Here is an 18805-nt window from a genome sequence, read left to right on the forward strand (position 1 = left end):
CACAAAAAAACTAAACAAAAAAAGAAGCTGTACAGATTATTTATCAGAGCTTCAAATGAGCCAGAAGCCTCTTTAGAATCTCTCCAGCAACGTCTCCTTCACTCGGAGCCAAGGGAAATGCCAAAATACAACGCTTTCATTCGATTCGAGAATTCAATTCTGAATTACTTCTAAACGAATCGTCAGCCTCATGAAAACACGCTCAAACGCTTTCCTCGGACATTGCTGGAGAATACTTTAGTGTTTTTCCTCTCTTCTTCTCTTGTTTCCTCAAATCTCTTTCACAGAAAGAACATACATCCTGCGACATGAGAACAAATACAGCGATCTAAGGTATAAACAACCCCAAAAAAACAAAATTAATATACTTAATAAAATAAAAAGACATTCAAGTACATTTAAGAATTGTTGCTCAAATACAAAACTACATGAGAAAGCGTTAAAATCCAATCTCCGTAACTCAGTCTTTAAAAAATAAAATAATAATAAAGGAAATGAAAGCCGAACTGAAGTGCTGGGTGATTTGTTGTTTTGTTTGTTTAGTCCGTACATGTAGAAGCGCGGGTGCGAGGGAAGCGTTTACGAGTCTCTCACTCTCTCCTCTATGGCTCAGACTGGGGAAGCACACGCTGTTTTTTTTTAATTATTATTATTTCTTTTTCTTTTTTCCATTCGTCATCCCACAAATCCTGAGTCGCCACCTTTGGCTGCGTGACCCGAATCCACAGCTGAATGTTTCTGCGTGTTAAATAGAATTGAATAGTTTCTAGCGTGTCTTCAGTTGTGCTGCAGTGTGTTGGACTCTATAGGAGGAGCCGAGTCGTACAGCGTGTCCGTGTCGTGAGTCGGCTCTCCTGCTAATGTGCACGGATTCGACAACGTCCCTGCGCCGCAGTCACAGAAAAACCTGCACAAACACACAACATAACACTTTTAAATGACACACTTAACATTTGTTTGTTGTTTTTGTTTATATTTCCCAAATGATGTTTAACAGAGCAATGAATTTTCCACAGTATTTCTTATGATATTTTTTCCTCTGGAGAAAGTCTTTTTTTTTTATTTTGGCTAGAATAAAAGCAGTTTTTTATTTTTTTTAAAAACCATTTTAAGGTCAAAATTATTAGCCCCCTTCTGCAATATTTGTTTTGGATTGTGAACAAACCACTGTTATACAATGACTTACCTAATTACCCTAACTTTAACCTAATGAGCATCGTTAACCCTTTAAATGTTACTAGTAACCGTAACTAGTATTCGGAAGAATATCTAGTCAAATATTATTTACTGTCATCATGACAAAGATAAATCAGTTATTAGAAATGAGTTTTTAAAACTGTTTAGAAATGGATTTTAAAGAAATCTCTGTTAAAAAGAAATCTGGAGAAAGATAATATACGGGGGGCTAACATAAACTGTAATTCAATAAACAGGTCATTTAGCTGCTTAAGCCTTTAACTGGCATCATAACTGTTTGATTATCTTTTATCCACAGATTTTCATTAAAACTTAACAATTACTTAAATGGGTGTCATGAACAATGTAACGCATGAAGCTGGGTAAAAAAATAAAGTAAAAAATTAGAAGAAGTAAATAGCATTATTAAAAGTTGAGCTAATCCAGAAGAGTTACCACATGACCACAAAATTGTATGTACAGTTGAAGACAATTTTTAGCCCCCCTGTATTTTTTATTGCCCAATTTTTGTTTAACGGAAAGGCAATTTCTAAACTATTACTATTATTATTATATCCTTTATTTTATCAGAAAGACACAATGAGATTAAAAATCTTTTACAAGAGCGTCCTGGCCAAGATTAGGCAGTACACGTCACATGGGTCTAACAAACAATTAACAGTTAACATAAATTACACATTGACAAAAACGTAATTCTGTAGATATGGTGGGAGTAAACCCAGTATAGATTTGTAAACAAAGATTTGCCAATGCTTGAGCCTACGAATAGACAAAGCAGACCAAGGTACCCTAGTATACAGCACACAAGGAGTAAAAGATTTAAAATGAGTTATTTAATCATAATAGTTTTAATAACTTATTTCTAATAACTGATTTCTTTTATCTTTGTCATGATGACAGTAAATATTATTAAACTAAATATTTTCAAGACACTAGTACTCGGCTTGAATTGTTTCAATTTACTATGATCTTCTATGTGAAGATGCCTTGACACAATTTATATTGTAAAAGTGCTATACAAATAAAGGTGAATTGATAAAGGGTAATTGATTTATTATTTATTTATTGCCACATCAGCAACTTATGGCAATTTCGTGGCAAAATGGATATACATAAAATATTACATGATAAAAACAAATTTGTATCACAATAAAAAGTTACTAAGACAAATATATAAAATATTAATAAATAAAATTCACACAAAAATTATATTCAAAGTTAAACATGATTTTTCAGTTAAATTTTTCAAAAATAATTTAAAACTCTTCCTGGTGGTCCCTTTTTAAAAATCTCCATCAACGTACTCTCCTTATAAAAACTTTGTCTAATGGTATTTAAACTTCCGCATTCCACCAAAATATGCTTCATGGTAAGAGCAGCCTGGCAGTAATTACATTTAGGTGATTCTTCGTTATTCAGTAAATATAAATGAGTCAACCTAGAATGTCCAATTCGACATCTGGCATAGACCGTCTGATCATGCCTGGTCTCAAAATTATAATTTGCTAAGTGTCTTTCATTTATTTTGGGGTTAATTTCATGTAGTTTTATTATTTATGCAGTTGTCTCATTCTCTTTGCCGTGTTTCATTTATGTACAAATTGATTTTGGGTATCAAGCCCTCAGGAGGAATTAAACATTCGGTCACATTCAAGGAGATTTTTTTGCTGCTTCATCTGCCAGTTCATTTCCACGTACTAGGTTAGGGTAATTAGGCAAGTCATTGTATAACAGTGGTTTGTTCTCTAGACCAGAGGTCCTCAACTCCCAGGCCGCAAACTAGTACCGGTCTGTGGATCAATTGGTACTGGGCCGCACAAGAAATCATTAATTATTTCCTTTTTATTTATTATGCGAGTCTGAACAATCTTTTATTTTGAAAAATCTTTAATTTTGAAAAATGACCGTATTCCTTGCTTACATCTCGGTCACTTGAGCACCAAAATTTAACTCACAAGCAGCAGAATGAGTAAGAAACAGACGTGTTTGGAAAGTGTCTTTGCTAAGGGGAAAAGGCCTAGTGACGAACTGGCGAACTGCCAAGGAACGGATCCGCAACCCATATGTCAACAAATCAGGTGACTTCAGCATGTCTGTGAAAGAAGATCAACTGCTAGAGATTGCAAATGATGGCATGCATTCACATATCGCGTCTCTTCCAATGTGCAAGATCGTTTCCAGGCACCCCAGTTGAAAACATCTTCAGAATGAGTGACAAAAATTGACCGATCAGCTTCAGCTTGTAAGGAATGTACACATTTCGGTAGACTAATTATCTCAGACAAACACTGCAGTGCTTTGTCATTTTCTCCATTTATGAAACTTGTATCAGAGTTGCAGCCATGTTTTGTCAGCTTGTCATCCTCCGAGAAAACTTGATCACTTGATAAGACTTTCTCCAGAAGAAAAAATATTATAGGAAATACTGTGAAAGATTCCTTGCTCTGTTAAATATAATTTGAGAAATATTTAAAAATATAATTAAAATAAATTCACCGGAAGGTGAATAAATCTGACTTCAACAGCAAATCATAATGTAATTTTCAAATGTGATTTTTAAGTTTTTTCACCATGGGAATGTCATTTCACGAAAAAAATTCGACTGACCTATCATGTCTAATAAACTCTACGTCGTGGCCTTGATGGCACTTCTTGATGCAGTTCACACAGATGGCGTTGCGGTCTGTGGTGTTGCATGTGTGACACCTGCACAGAAGAAGAAGAAAAGTGCTGAGCATCCACGCTGAGGATCACACCACATCACAGATGCATGCTGGGAAAAGGAGCGTTACCTGTAAAAATCGTGCATTGGATAGCTGGTGTAACTGGAAATCTTGTACAGGCACTGACCTCTGCTGACCGCTTTCTCAATGGCGTCCTGATTGTTCATGATTTTGTTGTCTGGAGGGAAGATATTAAGGGAATGAGTTGGATTGGAGTTCACTTTTATTTGGAGAAGGAGGGGGGGAAATAGCGAATGAAGATGTTTGCAGTTCACCTTTCATTGTGACGTTGACGCCGGACGCAAGAAACAAGCCGCCGAATCGGTTGTTGAAGATCTGATTGCCTTCTAACGTCGCCGTTGCGTGATTTGTGATCTCAATACCTGCAGCAGACATTAGTCAACAATTACTGCCATATAATATTTAATGTAAATGTCATATCTGTGCGATATTATGAAACGAATATGTTATGCAGTTCATAACTACATTTCCATCTAAAGCTGAATCAAATATCAATACATGACCACACAAATCTGCAGAGAAATACACACAAGTATTATTGACTCTACAAAATCAATAAGAAGTCTATACAAGGGTATTTGTTTATTCACTTCCAAATGAGAGGAGTCACAAAATAATGCAATATTTCGAAAGATAGTTTAGATGGTAAAAGCACAAATACACAGATATATAACTCTATGGATGCATCTTTATTAAATAACAAAATATATTTTCTGTCTAATAATGCATCGTGCTAAATCAGGGATGTCCGGTGTCCAGGGGAGTTTAGCGCCAACCCCATTGAAACACACCTGAACCAAGCAATCAAGCTATTACTACATATACTGGAAACTTTCTGGCGGGTGTGTTGAAGCAAGTTGGAGCTAAATTTAGCAGGACACCAGCCCTCCAGGAGTTTGGACACCCCTGGGCTAAATGATTCTTATTTTATTTATAGGTTTTGCCCATAATGCATTTTTTTATTTAAATTTTATATATATATACACACACACACACACACATACACATATTAGTGTTGGTCTAATATTCATTCATTTTCTTGTCGGCTCAGTCCCTTTATTAATCCGGGGTTGCCACAGTGGAATGAACCGCCAACTTATCCAGCAAGTTTTTACGCAGCGGATGCCCTACCAGCCGCAACCCACAGTTGGAAACATCCACACACACATTCACACACACACACTCATACACTACGGACAATTTAGCCTACCCAATTCACCTGTACTGCATGTCTTTGGACTGTGGAGGAAACCGGAGCACCCGGAGGAAACCCACACGAACGCAGGGAGAACATGCAGTGGTCTAATATATATATATTAGAAAAAGAAATATGGCTGTTAATCTATTCTCAAAGTTGGGTTGGGAGCTGGGTCTATTCTACGCAAGCTATGATGACATTCACCTTGATATTTAAGCGTGGATGTATACCTGACCAGTGAGCTGTCTGACAAAACAGTGCCCTTCTGAATCAAATCAGCAGGATGCCCTTCTGGATCTTTCACTTCGAAGACACGACTGACTACGTTTACATGGACATCTGTAATCTAGTTATTTGCCTTGATAGACACTAATATAATTAAGGTGTTTACGTGAAGTGCTTTCATGTAAGAGTTTCCTGTATTTTTGGGTGACTTTTAACTGCAGTTCAGCAGCTTCACTTCACTCATGAACATTTCATTCATCCCCCATGACAAACTGGGGTATTAGACTGGCGAGGGTGTTATGGAGTTTAATCACGCACGCCAAATGGAAAGAAAAAAGCTTCCGCTTTTTGCTGTGTGTGTCCTTTACTGACAGCCACGTGTGGATCTTGTCAGAAAATATAGCGAAAAGTCCTACATGACGGTAATAGTTTGATTACAGTGTTTACTTCAATAATGCCTCTAATATCTGCAAACTCCACACGTCTTAATTCCATTTCTGTTTAGTTCAGTTATGACTTTAGTCGGATTAAGGTGATCAAAAATCGCTGTTTGGAGCTTATGTAGGCCTATAGTTCAACATTCATGTTTAACTGAATAAAGAGTTAGTAAACACAAGTACATCTTATTGAACATCATTTATTTCCATCACCAATTATCATAGCAGAACAGTTTCTCAAGCAGTTTGTGATGCATTTTGGAAACAGGAGATAAGCCCCTGGTCTAATGCGCCACCTGGCTTGAGAAACCCATCCTCAAAGACTTATGTTTAGTAATTATTTGGGTAGCACACATATTCTGAATGCCTTCGACAGAATTCAAATGAGCCCTTTTAATCTAGATTAATTCCAAAATTATAGTGAGATCAATCTAGATTAAAAAATAATCTATGCCCACCTATAATAAATATGTATTATATAAATTATGAATAATACATACATCGAATAATTTATACACGCACACACATATTTACATAGACAATTTACGTAAAATCACTTTTAAAATTATCTAATTAATCACAATTAAATCACATTAAATCTGACTGAAATTATCCTCAGAAAAATGTTCACTTTTTGTAGAATATATTAATTTTTTTTTTTAAGTCAAAGTAAATTAATGCAATAGTGAGTAAATGATAACAGAATTGTTTTGGTAAACAACATCTTTTTTTTCTTGTCTTGTTATCTTTATTAATTGGGAAATATAATATTATGTAATATTAATAACATGAAATGTAAAAAATGTTGCATGCTGTTTAGAAAATACCCAATTATTGTCTAAAATCATCATAAAAAAAACAAACAAACAAAGCATACCAGCAGCAAAACCGTCAAATATCCTGTTCTTGCGCAGCACCGGATGACTATTGGTGCTGATGAGAACTCCAGCCTGAGCATTTCTGAAGATGTCGTTCTCCTCCAACAGCCCTAAAATCAGAGAGAAACACATCAGGAAGCTGACGAGAGCAGACGGAGCTCATCAGCTGCAGAAGATCGCCTCACTTTTAAGAAAAGTCAGTTCAATTTGCAGCCATATTTGCAATGCCTTAGGCCAGCTCATGCACCAGTAAACCCCTGTCTATCTAAATGAATGGGGGAATCATAAAAACAGGGTTCCCATTCTTTCATGGACACCAGATTCAAGGGCTTTTTAAAGCATTAGATTTAGATTTGTAAACGATAGTATCGTCATTAACAGTTCTCTCCACATTAACGGTTAATGTTGCATGAGGAAAAGTCACTGTAATGCTCACACATTTGTGCCGGCAAATAAACAGACCACTTTATTAAGTCTTTGTCTCACCTCGTCCTCCATTGAAGATACAGATTCCTCCATCTCGGCCGTCGTGGATCTTGTTTCTGCGCAGTGTGGGGTTGCTGTCAGTCTTTATCCAGACTCCGGCCATGGCATTGTCGAAGATCTCATTGTCTTCAATAAAGCCTAAACCTGAGGACAGATTCACACCACGCTTGTTTATCTGAATATCAGACTTGTTATCAAAACGTCAGCGACAGCGATGGAAATATTACCTGAATTGTAAACAAGAATTCCTCCATTTTGTCCACCCCAGATCTTATTCCTCCTAATCTTCGGATTGCTGCCCGTTCTACAAAAAAAAATGCAATGTCAAGAAATGTCACTACTCTTTATTAGAATCATTCAGTCATTTCAAATGACAAAATAATGATTTATATTTACTTTTCTAGCATATATAGGAGCAGTTAATGTTTGAAGTGAATTAAAACCTTTCACCAAAGTGCTCCTAAAGCTATTGAACAACACCCATTGTTGTCTTGTGACAATTTTGATCAACTTTTTTGCTCCATATCAAATGTTGACTCAAGTGTGCGTGTTTTAGTTATTTATCTTTGTTGTTTATTAGTTTATTTATAATATAATTAGTTTATTATTCATAACGTTTAATACAGGGTAACCCCGGGATCCTCCAAATGAAATTCAATGCCAACTTCGTACCCATTCCGACAGAAGTATGAGGGGGAAAATGTCAAATCTGTATAAATTTTGAACCCTAGAAAATAATTATGTACAAGTGGGCTACTTGAATTAAATAAAATTTTTATTTTAATTATCAGTTGTAATTAATACATACACAACAGTGTAACACACATCTGATTTGTAAAAAACAAATAAATTTGAACTTGGTGTTGAACACTATAGCCTTGTTTTTTTCATGTCTGTCATAACTAAACACATTTTTTGAAGCAATATTCTCATCAGCTTTTACATACTTAAATCTGCATAATTGTATAAAAATTTAATAAAAAAAAATACTTTGAAATGTTTGAGCAGGTTCACTGCCGTTGCATGACCAAAAACTGCGAGCCTGGACGTGACTGGATGTAGTTGTCCACCCAGTAGCGAAAATGAAGGCCCAACTGCTTTTATTTCGTCATCTTATTGAGACTCTCGTCAAACATGACCACAAACCCGTTGGCCTTATTGACCTGGTCAGTCAGTTCTTCAGTTATAAAAGGAGCCGATCCAAATTTAGTAATATATGCAGTTTTGTTGCTTCCACACGAGAATGAAGATGCAACCTCGGAGTCAGGAAACATAGTTTTTAAAATCTCTAATGTTCTCATTTGATGTGTAAGAGTGGTGCTTACAGATTGTTTTAAGGACCCACATTACCTCTCGCAGAGTTGGCGTCGAGCCACAGTAAGATAGGATGTTCCCTGGCTGTGGTGGCAATGAGTCTAATGTAGAAACTTCTTCATTACTGATAGCCAAAGCTGTTTCAGTAACCGAAGAGGTCTCCGGTGCACAGAACTGCACAATAGGTGGTTGACACTGACGAGCAGTACTACACACGGTGTACTACCCATCGCCACAAGCTTAAAAAACTTCAAGCACCAACAGCAGTAGGCCTTGCGATCATTTCCTGGCACAGGCTTGACCCGAACGTAATTCAGATTCCTTGGCCACAGCAGATTAAACCGACGCTTTCCAATTTTAGCAGACAAACTAGGATAGCAACTATCTTGTTCTGTACCTCACTTGCCTACTAAAGCCTGGTTTATACTTCTGCGTCAAGTGACCTGCATAATCCACCGCGCATGCAACGCTCGCAGCTGTGCATTTATACTTCTGTGCGCTGTCTCTGTTGGTCTGCATTAACACTTCCGAAACGCTAGTGGGCAGTGAGGTGTAAATGTTCCTCTGTGTCGAGTTTCTTCGCTACTTTTTTGCATTTCCTGAACACTTCCGGGATGTACAAGTGGCTCAAACTCGCTCATTTTGAGGCAGGAACCGGCGAACGTGCAACAACTTTAACTATGAGGTAAACACAAAACAAAGCTTTCCATCAGGAGCTCCTTCACGGGACTCCACACTTGTAAACAATCACTCCATCAGGCTCGTGCCATTCACGCGGCTCTCGGTCCCGCCAAGACTCGTCAGCGATACTAAGCTGACCAATCACAGAGCTTGCTCTACGCGTCGTTGCGACGTGTAGTTACATTTTTTGAGAGGTGCAGGTCAGCGACGGCCACGGCAAAGGGCTATGCGTCAGCGCCGGCGTATAAATCAGCCTTAATGAGTGCGCTTTCGCTTTTCTGCTATGACGTGGAGTGTGAGGTGCACTCAACATTGCGCTCCATCAATTTTTAATTAGCCTACATTAGTAACAGTTAATTTTATTACGGTATGAACTTTATCCTAGGAAAGGTAAAATAAATAAATAAAATAAGGCCTTTGTAATGAAATCCAAGACTTTGTATACCAAATTCAAGGCTATTAAGACTTTAATTTGAGATGATCAAATTTAAGACTTTTTCAAAGCTTTTAAGACCCCGCTGGTACATTGTAATATGCAAAATCATAAAAATCTAAAGGAAAATTACCAAACAGCAGTGCATAATAATACTTTTAAGTGTAAACCTAAGAAAAAAAGAAAAGAAATCAGATGATAATGATGCCACTGACCTGATCTGGACTCCAGAGTACATGTGGTTATAGATGTCGTTGTCTTCCAGCACACCGTGACCGTTATCATAGAAATAAACACCAACCTGTGGACAAACGCACAGTTAATGCATCACTGCGAGAGGATTTGCATGCGCAACTCCTTTAAAAATACAAAACCCCAGCCTGATGTGAAGTCTAATAGTATAAATGAGCCTTAAGAGTGTGGAAGAGTTTTCACATGACTGTTTGCGCGCTTGATAATGCATTAGATGTGCCAGTTTATAATGTGGAGTGTAAAGAGTCGTGTGTTGAGGCGAGGTGTGCTGAAGCACCTGTTTTCCGCTGTGTATTCTGTTTCTGCGCAGTACCGGTGTGCTGCCTGTGGTCACCCAAACACCAGCCAGTGTGTTACTGTACACCTCGTTCTCTTCGATCACACCCTGACCCTTCTCATGCTGAAACACACAACACACACAGGGATAAAAATCGCACGCTCTAGTCTGTACTGATGACATTTCAATGAAAAGCAAGTGACTGATTTGACCCGTTTTATTCATAATTCCACTTACCAGCAGCCTAAAAATAAATAAGAAATGTTCTGCTTACTTGCATCTGATGTGACCCTTAACTAACATCAAAAAACAGCAACAACAACAGGAAAGCATTGTGAACATTCTGAAATATTAGCCTGAAACCTCTCTCAGAGTCAATCTTTCAGCTGGCAGAATATAAGTTAGTGAATGTTGGCTATTTCCGTCTCACCACATATATTCCTCCATGCTGTCCGTCGTGGATCTTGTTGTGCCGGACGATCGGGCAGCTGTTGGTCCGGATCTGGATTCCAGCTAATGCATTGCCATAGATGTCGTTCCCTTCAATGAGCCCTCGGCCGTCGCCGAAAATGTAAACACCACCCTGGTTGCCATTAAATATGGCGTTACCCCTGTTAGTGATCAGAGACGTGCGTTAGTCTGCATGAACAGTGGAACGCATTATTTATATACAGAGTGGATGAAAGAACTAGCCTTCGAATACTTCAATTATATTTTAGTGATGTTTAAACTAAGTAAATTATTTTTCATCATTGTTTTTAATAACTTATTTATTTTGTCTTTGACATGATGACAGCATATTATATTTTACTAGTTATTTTGCAAAATACTTGGCAAGTTAGGTTAATAAGGCGAGTTTTATTTACAACAGTTGTCTGTTCTGTAGCTAATCAAATTAGGTTTTTGTATTTAGTATTATATCATATACAGGGGCGGACTTATGCTCCATTCACACGGGGCGTCAACGCTTCCCATTCACTTTGAATGGGTGACGTCAGGCGTTGCCGAACTGCAATTTGGATCTATCAGCGCCGCTTCAGAAGTGTTGCTCGCTGCAGAAGTTGGGAATAGCTCAACTTTTCAATCGGCGACAGAAGCGTCAGCCAATCAGATCGCTGTATGCAAATACACCAGCTCAGACAGTGGCCTATTGCTGACTGAATTTCATTGGCTGACGCTACTATGACAATAGCTTCAGCCCCAACTTCAGACACGCCCTCTGTCAAGCGTTGACGCTGAAGCCACGTATGAATGGGGCGTTAGACCCAATCACAATTCTGTTTTTGTACCCCTACCCCTTCCCCTTGGCCCTTACAACTAAGGGTTAAGTAGAAGGGCTTTAAAATTTACCCCTAAGAATTGAGACCCTGACCTGATCGTGGGGTCGCTGTTTGAGGTAATCCACACTCCTGCAAAGTTGTTTGCATAGATCTTGTTCTCGATGAACTGTCCTCGGCCCTTCTCGTGCACGTAGATGCCGCCCGTCTGTCCGTGGTGGATCTCGCAGCGCACTACCGTCGGGTTCGCATACGCCTTCACCTCAAAACCTGCTATCCGGTTCCTGTGGATGTTGCAGCTCTCAAAGTAGCCCTGCAGGGGGAGACAGAGACAAACCAAAGATATAAATATTTACAGCCGCTCAGAATGGCCTGCTACTAACACTTCCAAATATACACTCTTAGTTAAAAATTAAGAGTAATCATTCAGATTTAAAAAATCATAATAATAATTAAATTAAATAACTGGAGAATACTGTTCTGCTCACCAAGGCTGAATTAATTCGAACAGAAATACTGTAAAATCCATAAAAATGTGAAATATTATTACAATTTAAAATAACTGGTTTTATGTTGAATAAAGTTAAATTTATTCCTGTTATTTTATGATGAATTTTCATCATTATTATTCCAGTCTTCATTGTCACGTGAATAAAAATGAACACTGATAAAATACAATAAAAGCTGCAGCTCTCACAAAGGGCCTGCAGAGGGAGACAGAGACACACTTATTCAGCATATGTTTACACAGTGCATGCCCTACCAGCTGCAACCCAGTACTGGGAAACATTAATATTACATTATCAGGGCTCGACAATAAGGACTGCCCGATGGCCCGGGGCCAGCGTGCGAGACATTAGGGCCAGTGTACAGAATGTTACTGGCCCGATCGGGCCAGCTGCTGCCTTTTTGCCTGCCAGATCGAGCCAGAGCTGCGTGCTGCGACTGTCTGTCAATTGTGTGCAAATACAATCTTTCGGTGCTTTTACACATAGACGTTTGTTTCGGAATCTGTCTCGTTTCACCCATAAGCGCGTTTTTTTTGGCATATATCCAGCAGTTGCGCTCACTTCCGCGCCAAATCAATCAGTCCGAGATCAGCCTGAATGAGACGCGGTCTCTGTCATATTGAGCAGATCGATTGTAGTGAGAAAACAAAACAATGCAACGAACTAACGACCCAGGCTATATCACAGCGTATTATGATCGTGTAATAGCCATATATACGGCTATATGAAGAGAGAATGATGAGCTGGGCGAGATGTCATTCTTACCGGTAAATGCGAAAGTGAAAGCATGCTGAAATATTGCCGAGAGCTGTTTGTCCAGCCAGATCTCGGTTTATCCGTCAGGAAAATTGACCGTAATTACTATCTGTTAATTTTTCCATATTTTAATCATATAATATGTAGTATTAGGCCCTTTTGTTTTGTTTGTTTCCGCACTGACAGCTCGAAAGAAAGATTTACATTGATCTGATGCAGTCTCGGTTCATCTGCTATGTCTCTCTATAATTTAAGCCTAAAATACAGAATTCTAGTCAACGTTTCTTTAATAGATTGATTAATTCAATAGATCGATTTCTACAAAACCTGACAATTGAAATGAGGCTCTGTATATATGAGAAAGTCTGACCTCGATTTGTATTTGGTGACGATGTCTGTGGGTTGTTAAAATTTTAGTGCACATTTTCACTTATAAAATATTCTATACACAACTGCTCAAAGGTTTGGGGTCAGTGTGATTAAATATGTTAAACTAAGCTTCTTCTGCTCACCAGGGCTGCAATTATTTCATCATAAATACAAATTGTGAAATGTTGCACGATAAAATAACTGTTCAAAAGTAGTTTATCATATAATTTATTCATTTATTCCAGTGATTTTAAAGATGAAATTTCAGCTTCATTACTCCAGTCACATGATCCTTCAGAAATCACTAATATTAATTATTATTATATTTATTAATGGTAATAGTAATAAAATCAATCATGTCTGGAGTTATGATTTTATTTGAAACTACATACAATAACAAAGCAGTTATTTAAAATTTTTATAAATATTTAACAATTAAACCTTTTTTACATTTATAAATATAGCCTTGATGAACTGAATAATTTTCCCTAAAAAACATTTTAAAAATTACCGTAAATATATATACAGAGTTATTAGCCCCCTTTAGTATTTTGTTTTTTCTTTTTAAAATATTTCCTAAATGATGTTTAACAGAGCAAAGAAATGTTGATAGTTTGTCTGATAATATTTTTTCCTCTGAACACAATCTTATTTGTTTTATTTTGGCTAAAATAAAAGCAGTTTTTAACCATTTTAAGGTCAAATTTATTAGCCTCTTAAGCTAATTGTTTTTCAGACTGTCTACAGAACAAACCATCATTATACAATAACTTGCCTAATTACCCTAACCTGCCTAGTTAACCTAATTACCCTAGTTAAGCCTTTAAATGTCACTTTAAGCTGTATAGAAGTGTCTTGAAAAATATCTAGTAAAATATTATTTACTGTCATCATGACAAAGATAAAATAAATCAGTTATTAGAGATGAGTTATTAAAACTATTATGTTTAGAAATGTGCTGAGAAAATCTGTTCTCTGTTAAATAGAAATTGGGGGAAAAAATAAACAGGGGTGCTAATAATTTAGGGGGACTAATAATTCTGAAATCAACAGTGTGTGTGTGTGTGTGTGTGTGTGTGTGTGTATACACACACACACACACACACATGCACATTCAAATAGCTATTAACTTCTTTTTTTTGGTGGGGCCAGTAGAAAAAATCCTTAGCGTTGAACCCTGATTATTATTATCATTATTATTAGCTGCTCAGAATAACATGCTTCTAACACTCCCAAATATACACTGCAAGTCAAACGTTTGGGATAATTAGGATTAAAATTAATAAAAGCTGATAATACTTTTCTACATACCAAGGCTGCATTAATTTCAATAGAAAAACTAAAATAAAACTATTTTAGTGATGATGCGATAATGTGCTTTATCTGCCTGATTCCCGCTGAAGTGGGCAGGTTGTGTGACGTTTTGATTCGGGGGACGTTCTGGGGGCGGGGTTTGCTCGACGCGCTGCGAGCTACTAGCCTGAGAGTGGAAATGCGGCATGACTTCGTCCTCACTGCTCAACCTCCCGATGATTGGCCCGATAAAAGCCCTGGCTCGCACTGGCCCGACAGTGGAAATGCGGCTAATGAAACCTTACTGTAAATTCTAAATATTAATAATAGTACAATGCAGGGACGTAGTGGACATTTTAAAACAGGGACAGCTGTATGAAATCCAAAGGTTTACATTCTTAATTACCTGTTTTTAAATGGTCTAAAAGTGAGGGGGACGTATCCCATCGACATATGGATAATATTAAATAACACTGTTGCATTCTGAATATCCCTCATGGCTTATTGCTTAAACACAGTGTCTGTGATGGTGTGCGTGTAGACCAAGAGTGTTTTTACCATGCCGTGGTCAAACGTGAACACCCCAACGTCTCTGCCGTGATGGATGTGGTTGCGTCTGATGATGGGATTACCGTGGTTTTTCACCCAGATGCCAGCGAGAGCATTATTGGAGATCTCGTTGTCCTCATAAATGCCCTGCAGAGGGAACAGAGAGAGGAGTGATTCTTCTGCTGCTCATCTGAAGGTTTATAATGCAGGAGTGTGTTCAGATTACCTGCGCGTGGTCTGTGATGTAGAGACCCACGTTCTCGCAGTCACTGATGTTACAGTGTTTGATGGTGGGCGACGCTCCCTGACCGCTCACACACACTGCAGATCCCACTGCAGCAACACACACACACACACCAATGAGAACATCAAACACTACAGCAAATCAAAACCTCAAAACACACATGACTGGAGGAAGCTTGCACAAATTACAAGATGAGTATTACGTATGTTTTGTTTTCTCGATTTCATATTCTTATTTTATTTATTTATTTATTTTAAATAATGTCATATAGCATATATATAATAAAGCAAAAATAAAAAAGAATTTAAAATTCAATATATTAAAGTTAAATATATTTTAAAATATAATAAATATATTTTTAATTAATAATTTAAATATATTAAAATATTAAATATATTAAAATGTTTTAAAAAACCATACCTACATTTTAATTTGATTGTATTCTTTTATTTTTTTAAATAAAAAAATATTGTCTAAATAATTAAAATCATAGCAATTTATTAAAACAATAACCATTTTCAACATTAAAAAAAAAAACATTTTAAATATAGCAAATATTAAACATAATTTTATTTAGTATTTTTTAATCATGTGTGAAATAAATACAATTAAATAATAATTGAATATTTAATTAATTCTTTTGTAATACATTTATTCATTCATTCATTCATTCATTTAAAAACTTGCTGGATAAGTTGGTGGTCATTCCACTGTGGTGACCCCAGATTAATAAAGGGACTAAGCCGACAAGAAAATGAATGAATAAATGAATACATTTATTTTCATTTTATTAAATAATTAATTAATTTTATTATATTTTTTACACAGAATTTTCATGTTGCCTGTTTTCATTTTTCTGGATTGCAATTTAATTGTTCAATTCCATTTAAGTGATTAAACAGTGTCTAATCAATGAAACCTTTTTTTGTTTTGTTTTTTTACATTTTTTGTTTTTTTAATTTTTATTTTATTTCAATTCTGTGTGGGGAAAAATACAATTAACTTTAAAATAAAGATAAAATATATACATTATAAATACAATTATTCTGTGATATTTTACACACACACACACACTGTCAAAAGTTTGGGGTCAGTAGGATTTTTGAATGTTTTAAAATCAGCTTCTCCTGTTTACCAAGGCTAAATTTATTTTAACAAAAATACTGTAAAAATTGTAAAATGTTATTGCACAATAAAATAACTGTTCAACAGTAGTTTATAATTTAATTTAATCATTTATTGCAGTGATTTTAATGATGATTTTTTTGCTTTATTACTCCTGTCATCAGTGACATGATCCTTCAGAAATCACTAATATTAATTATTATTTTAGTATTATTATTACTATTATTATTATTATTAATGGTAATAGTAATAAAAGCCATAAATGTCTGGAATAATAATTTCATTTGAAACTATATGCAATAAGTAATTTAACTTTTTTCATTTAATATATGCCGCCTTGATGAACATAACATTTTTATTTAATTTTTTTAAATAAAAAATAAAAAAACTTTTGACCGGTAATAAATAAACATATATAATTATATAAATATATAATTATATAACCTTAAGACCAACATGTTGAACATGAACGTAAATCACAAGCCACAATTATGAGCAGTAGAAACGATGCATGATTGGCCACTGAACACTGAAGAACTCCAACATTCATTCATGCAATATATAACCAGATGTAAAAGCAACAGATTTGTGCTGCTGTGCTGACCTGTGCAGGTGCTGCGGATGATGCAGTGGTCAATGATAGGGCTGCAGTTCACTGTGATCTCCAGGCAGTGATGAGCGTTGTGATGCTGAGCTGATTTATCATCAGGGTTAAACTGGACAGACAGACATATCATATACATTACATGCAACCAACCTGCCTAAAACCATGACATTCAGAATCAGAGCTCTTTTCACTAAGTGTGCACAAACACACAAGGATTTTTTTTGTAGGAGCTCAGGGTACATAGATACACACATACATAAACACTGAAGGACATTGAAATAAATGGAAAATGATGTAAACAATAAAAAATCTCAAGTTATATATAAAGTACTGTGCTAATGAAGTAAAGTCTAATGCTGCGTTCATTCGATGCGCACAAATGGAGCTGCGCAAATTCAGCGTTTTGCGCATGACGCGTGACTCGCTCAAGTTCGAAATCCTGAATTTCAGTGGACATTCACGCCGCGTTATAAAAGACAATGACAATAAGCCTTAAGGCTCATATGATGACTTTTTGTAAAGTATAGGCTACTACATAGCATAGAACAATATTTTTGTTTACATATGATGTTGCATTAATTTGCATACATGTCTTATAAGCTGTAATATTAAAGCCTCAGTTTGGTGCGAAGTTATCCTTACGCAAAAATCAAGAAAAACTTTAGATTTGTTTGATTGGTAGATTAGGCTATGTGGGCTATTTAAAATGTATATTATATTAGAACTATTAATAATTGTAATTTTTCACATGGAAAAAGGTTGGTTTGTTGGTTGTAGCCTACACTAAATCATTACCAGCCTATTTATTGAGTTTATGACGCGGCTCCAGGCAGCACAGAGGCGATCAGCATTAGCGCTGTTTTGTCAACTCCTCTGTGTCAAACTGTGACCAGAAATATCCTTCTTTCAGTTATTATAGGCTTCTCTGAAAATGAATATTTCTCTTTCATTTTATTTAGGCTAGATTATTATTTTATTTAACAAAGCAACAGAATCTTACGGCAACACGTGTTTTGGTGCTAAAGCATATAGCGGACTTGTTTTGAAGCACTTCACCCAAAAGGTTAATTGTTATTCTTTAATCCTTTAAAAATGTAGCCTAGTTGTCTTTTTAATTATTAATGAAGTAATTATAATGCTTTGTTTCATTGTTTATCTTTATTTACAAGTAGCAGAGTATTTACAACTAATATACAGGCTATTTCTGTCCGTCCGCATCCCGTCCAAGTGGTGCTCGCTGCAGAGCCATTTGAGGAGAGCTGAGCTCCAGCGAGGGGGAGCTTAAGCTTGAGCTCCACCTTTTTTGCACTTCTATGAGTGATGTCACTGGGGGTAGGGTTAGGGGTGGGGTTGGTGTACGCATTAAAACAGCTTACAGGAGGAGGAGCGACAGCTCATGCTCCCCCTCGCTGGAGCTCAGCTCTCCTCAAATGGCTCTGCAGCGAGCACCCTCTCATCCCGTCCCTTTGTGCCACCTGGCAGCATAGTCGCAAACTGTGGTAACACCTAAAAAACACGTTCTTTCTCCTTTAGAGTGGCGACGGTACATGGTGCGGAGGTCATGGCCATATAAAAGTCTCACCTACAGTAGGTGATGGCCACGAAAGCAAAAGGCCAAAATGACCAAAAATCTGTCATTCTGCTTTTACTGAATCTTTTGGTTTTGTTACCAAAACCAAAATACAGACCGTCACTTGCTTCTATCTGCCACAAAAAATATTAAAAAAACAGTCAAAACATCGCACAGTGTCTGCAGAAGTCATTTTCATTGGTTGCACTGGGTCAGTAGGTGCATACACAGACACACACAGACACACACACACAAATGAACGTCATAAAACTAAAGTTTGTTGTACAGTTGGAGGTTCACTTCTGTTATTTGGTACAATTGCATTCATATCATAAGTGAACTGTACTAGAGTCTGCACAAACCGTAACCCAGACCACCTCTTTA

General features: G+C 36.7%; 1 protein-coding gene across 1 annotated transcript in view; it reads right to left on the reverse strand.

Moving 5' to 3' along the window:
* Positions 1-3794: 3794 nt before the first annotated feature.
* fbxo11a (F-box protein 11a) overlaps positions 3795-18805 on the reverse strand; it is a gene marked incomplete at its 3' end in the record, with an annotated part of 45599 nt that continues 30588 nt past the window's right edge. The window contains 13 exon segments of the mRNA NM_001159668.1: positions 3795-3903; positions 3990-4098; positions 4196-4303; positions 6679-6789; positions 7166-7309; positions 7393-7469; positions 9809-9894; positions 10123-10245; positions 10553-10733; positions 11495-11712; positions 14885-15022; positions 15102-15208; positions 16849-16960. Of these exon segments, the coding sequence (NP_001153140.1) occupies positions 3795-3903; positions 3990-4098; positions 4196-4303; positions 6679-6789; positions 7166-7309; positions 7393-7469; positions 9809-9894; positions 10123-10245; positions 10553-10733; positions 11495-11712; positions 14885-15022; positions 15102-15208; positions 16849-16960 (1623 nt within the window).

Source organism: Danio rerio, chromosome 13 (assembly GCF_052040795.2).
Source record: "Danio rerio strain M-AB ecotype USA chromosome 13, GRCz13ab, whole genome shotgun sequence".
Lineage (NCBI taxonomy): Eukaryota > Metazoa > Chordata > Actinopteri > Cypriniformes > Danionidae > Danio > Danio rerio.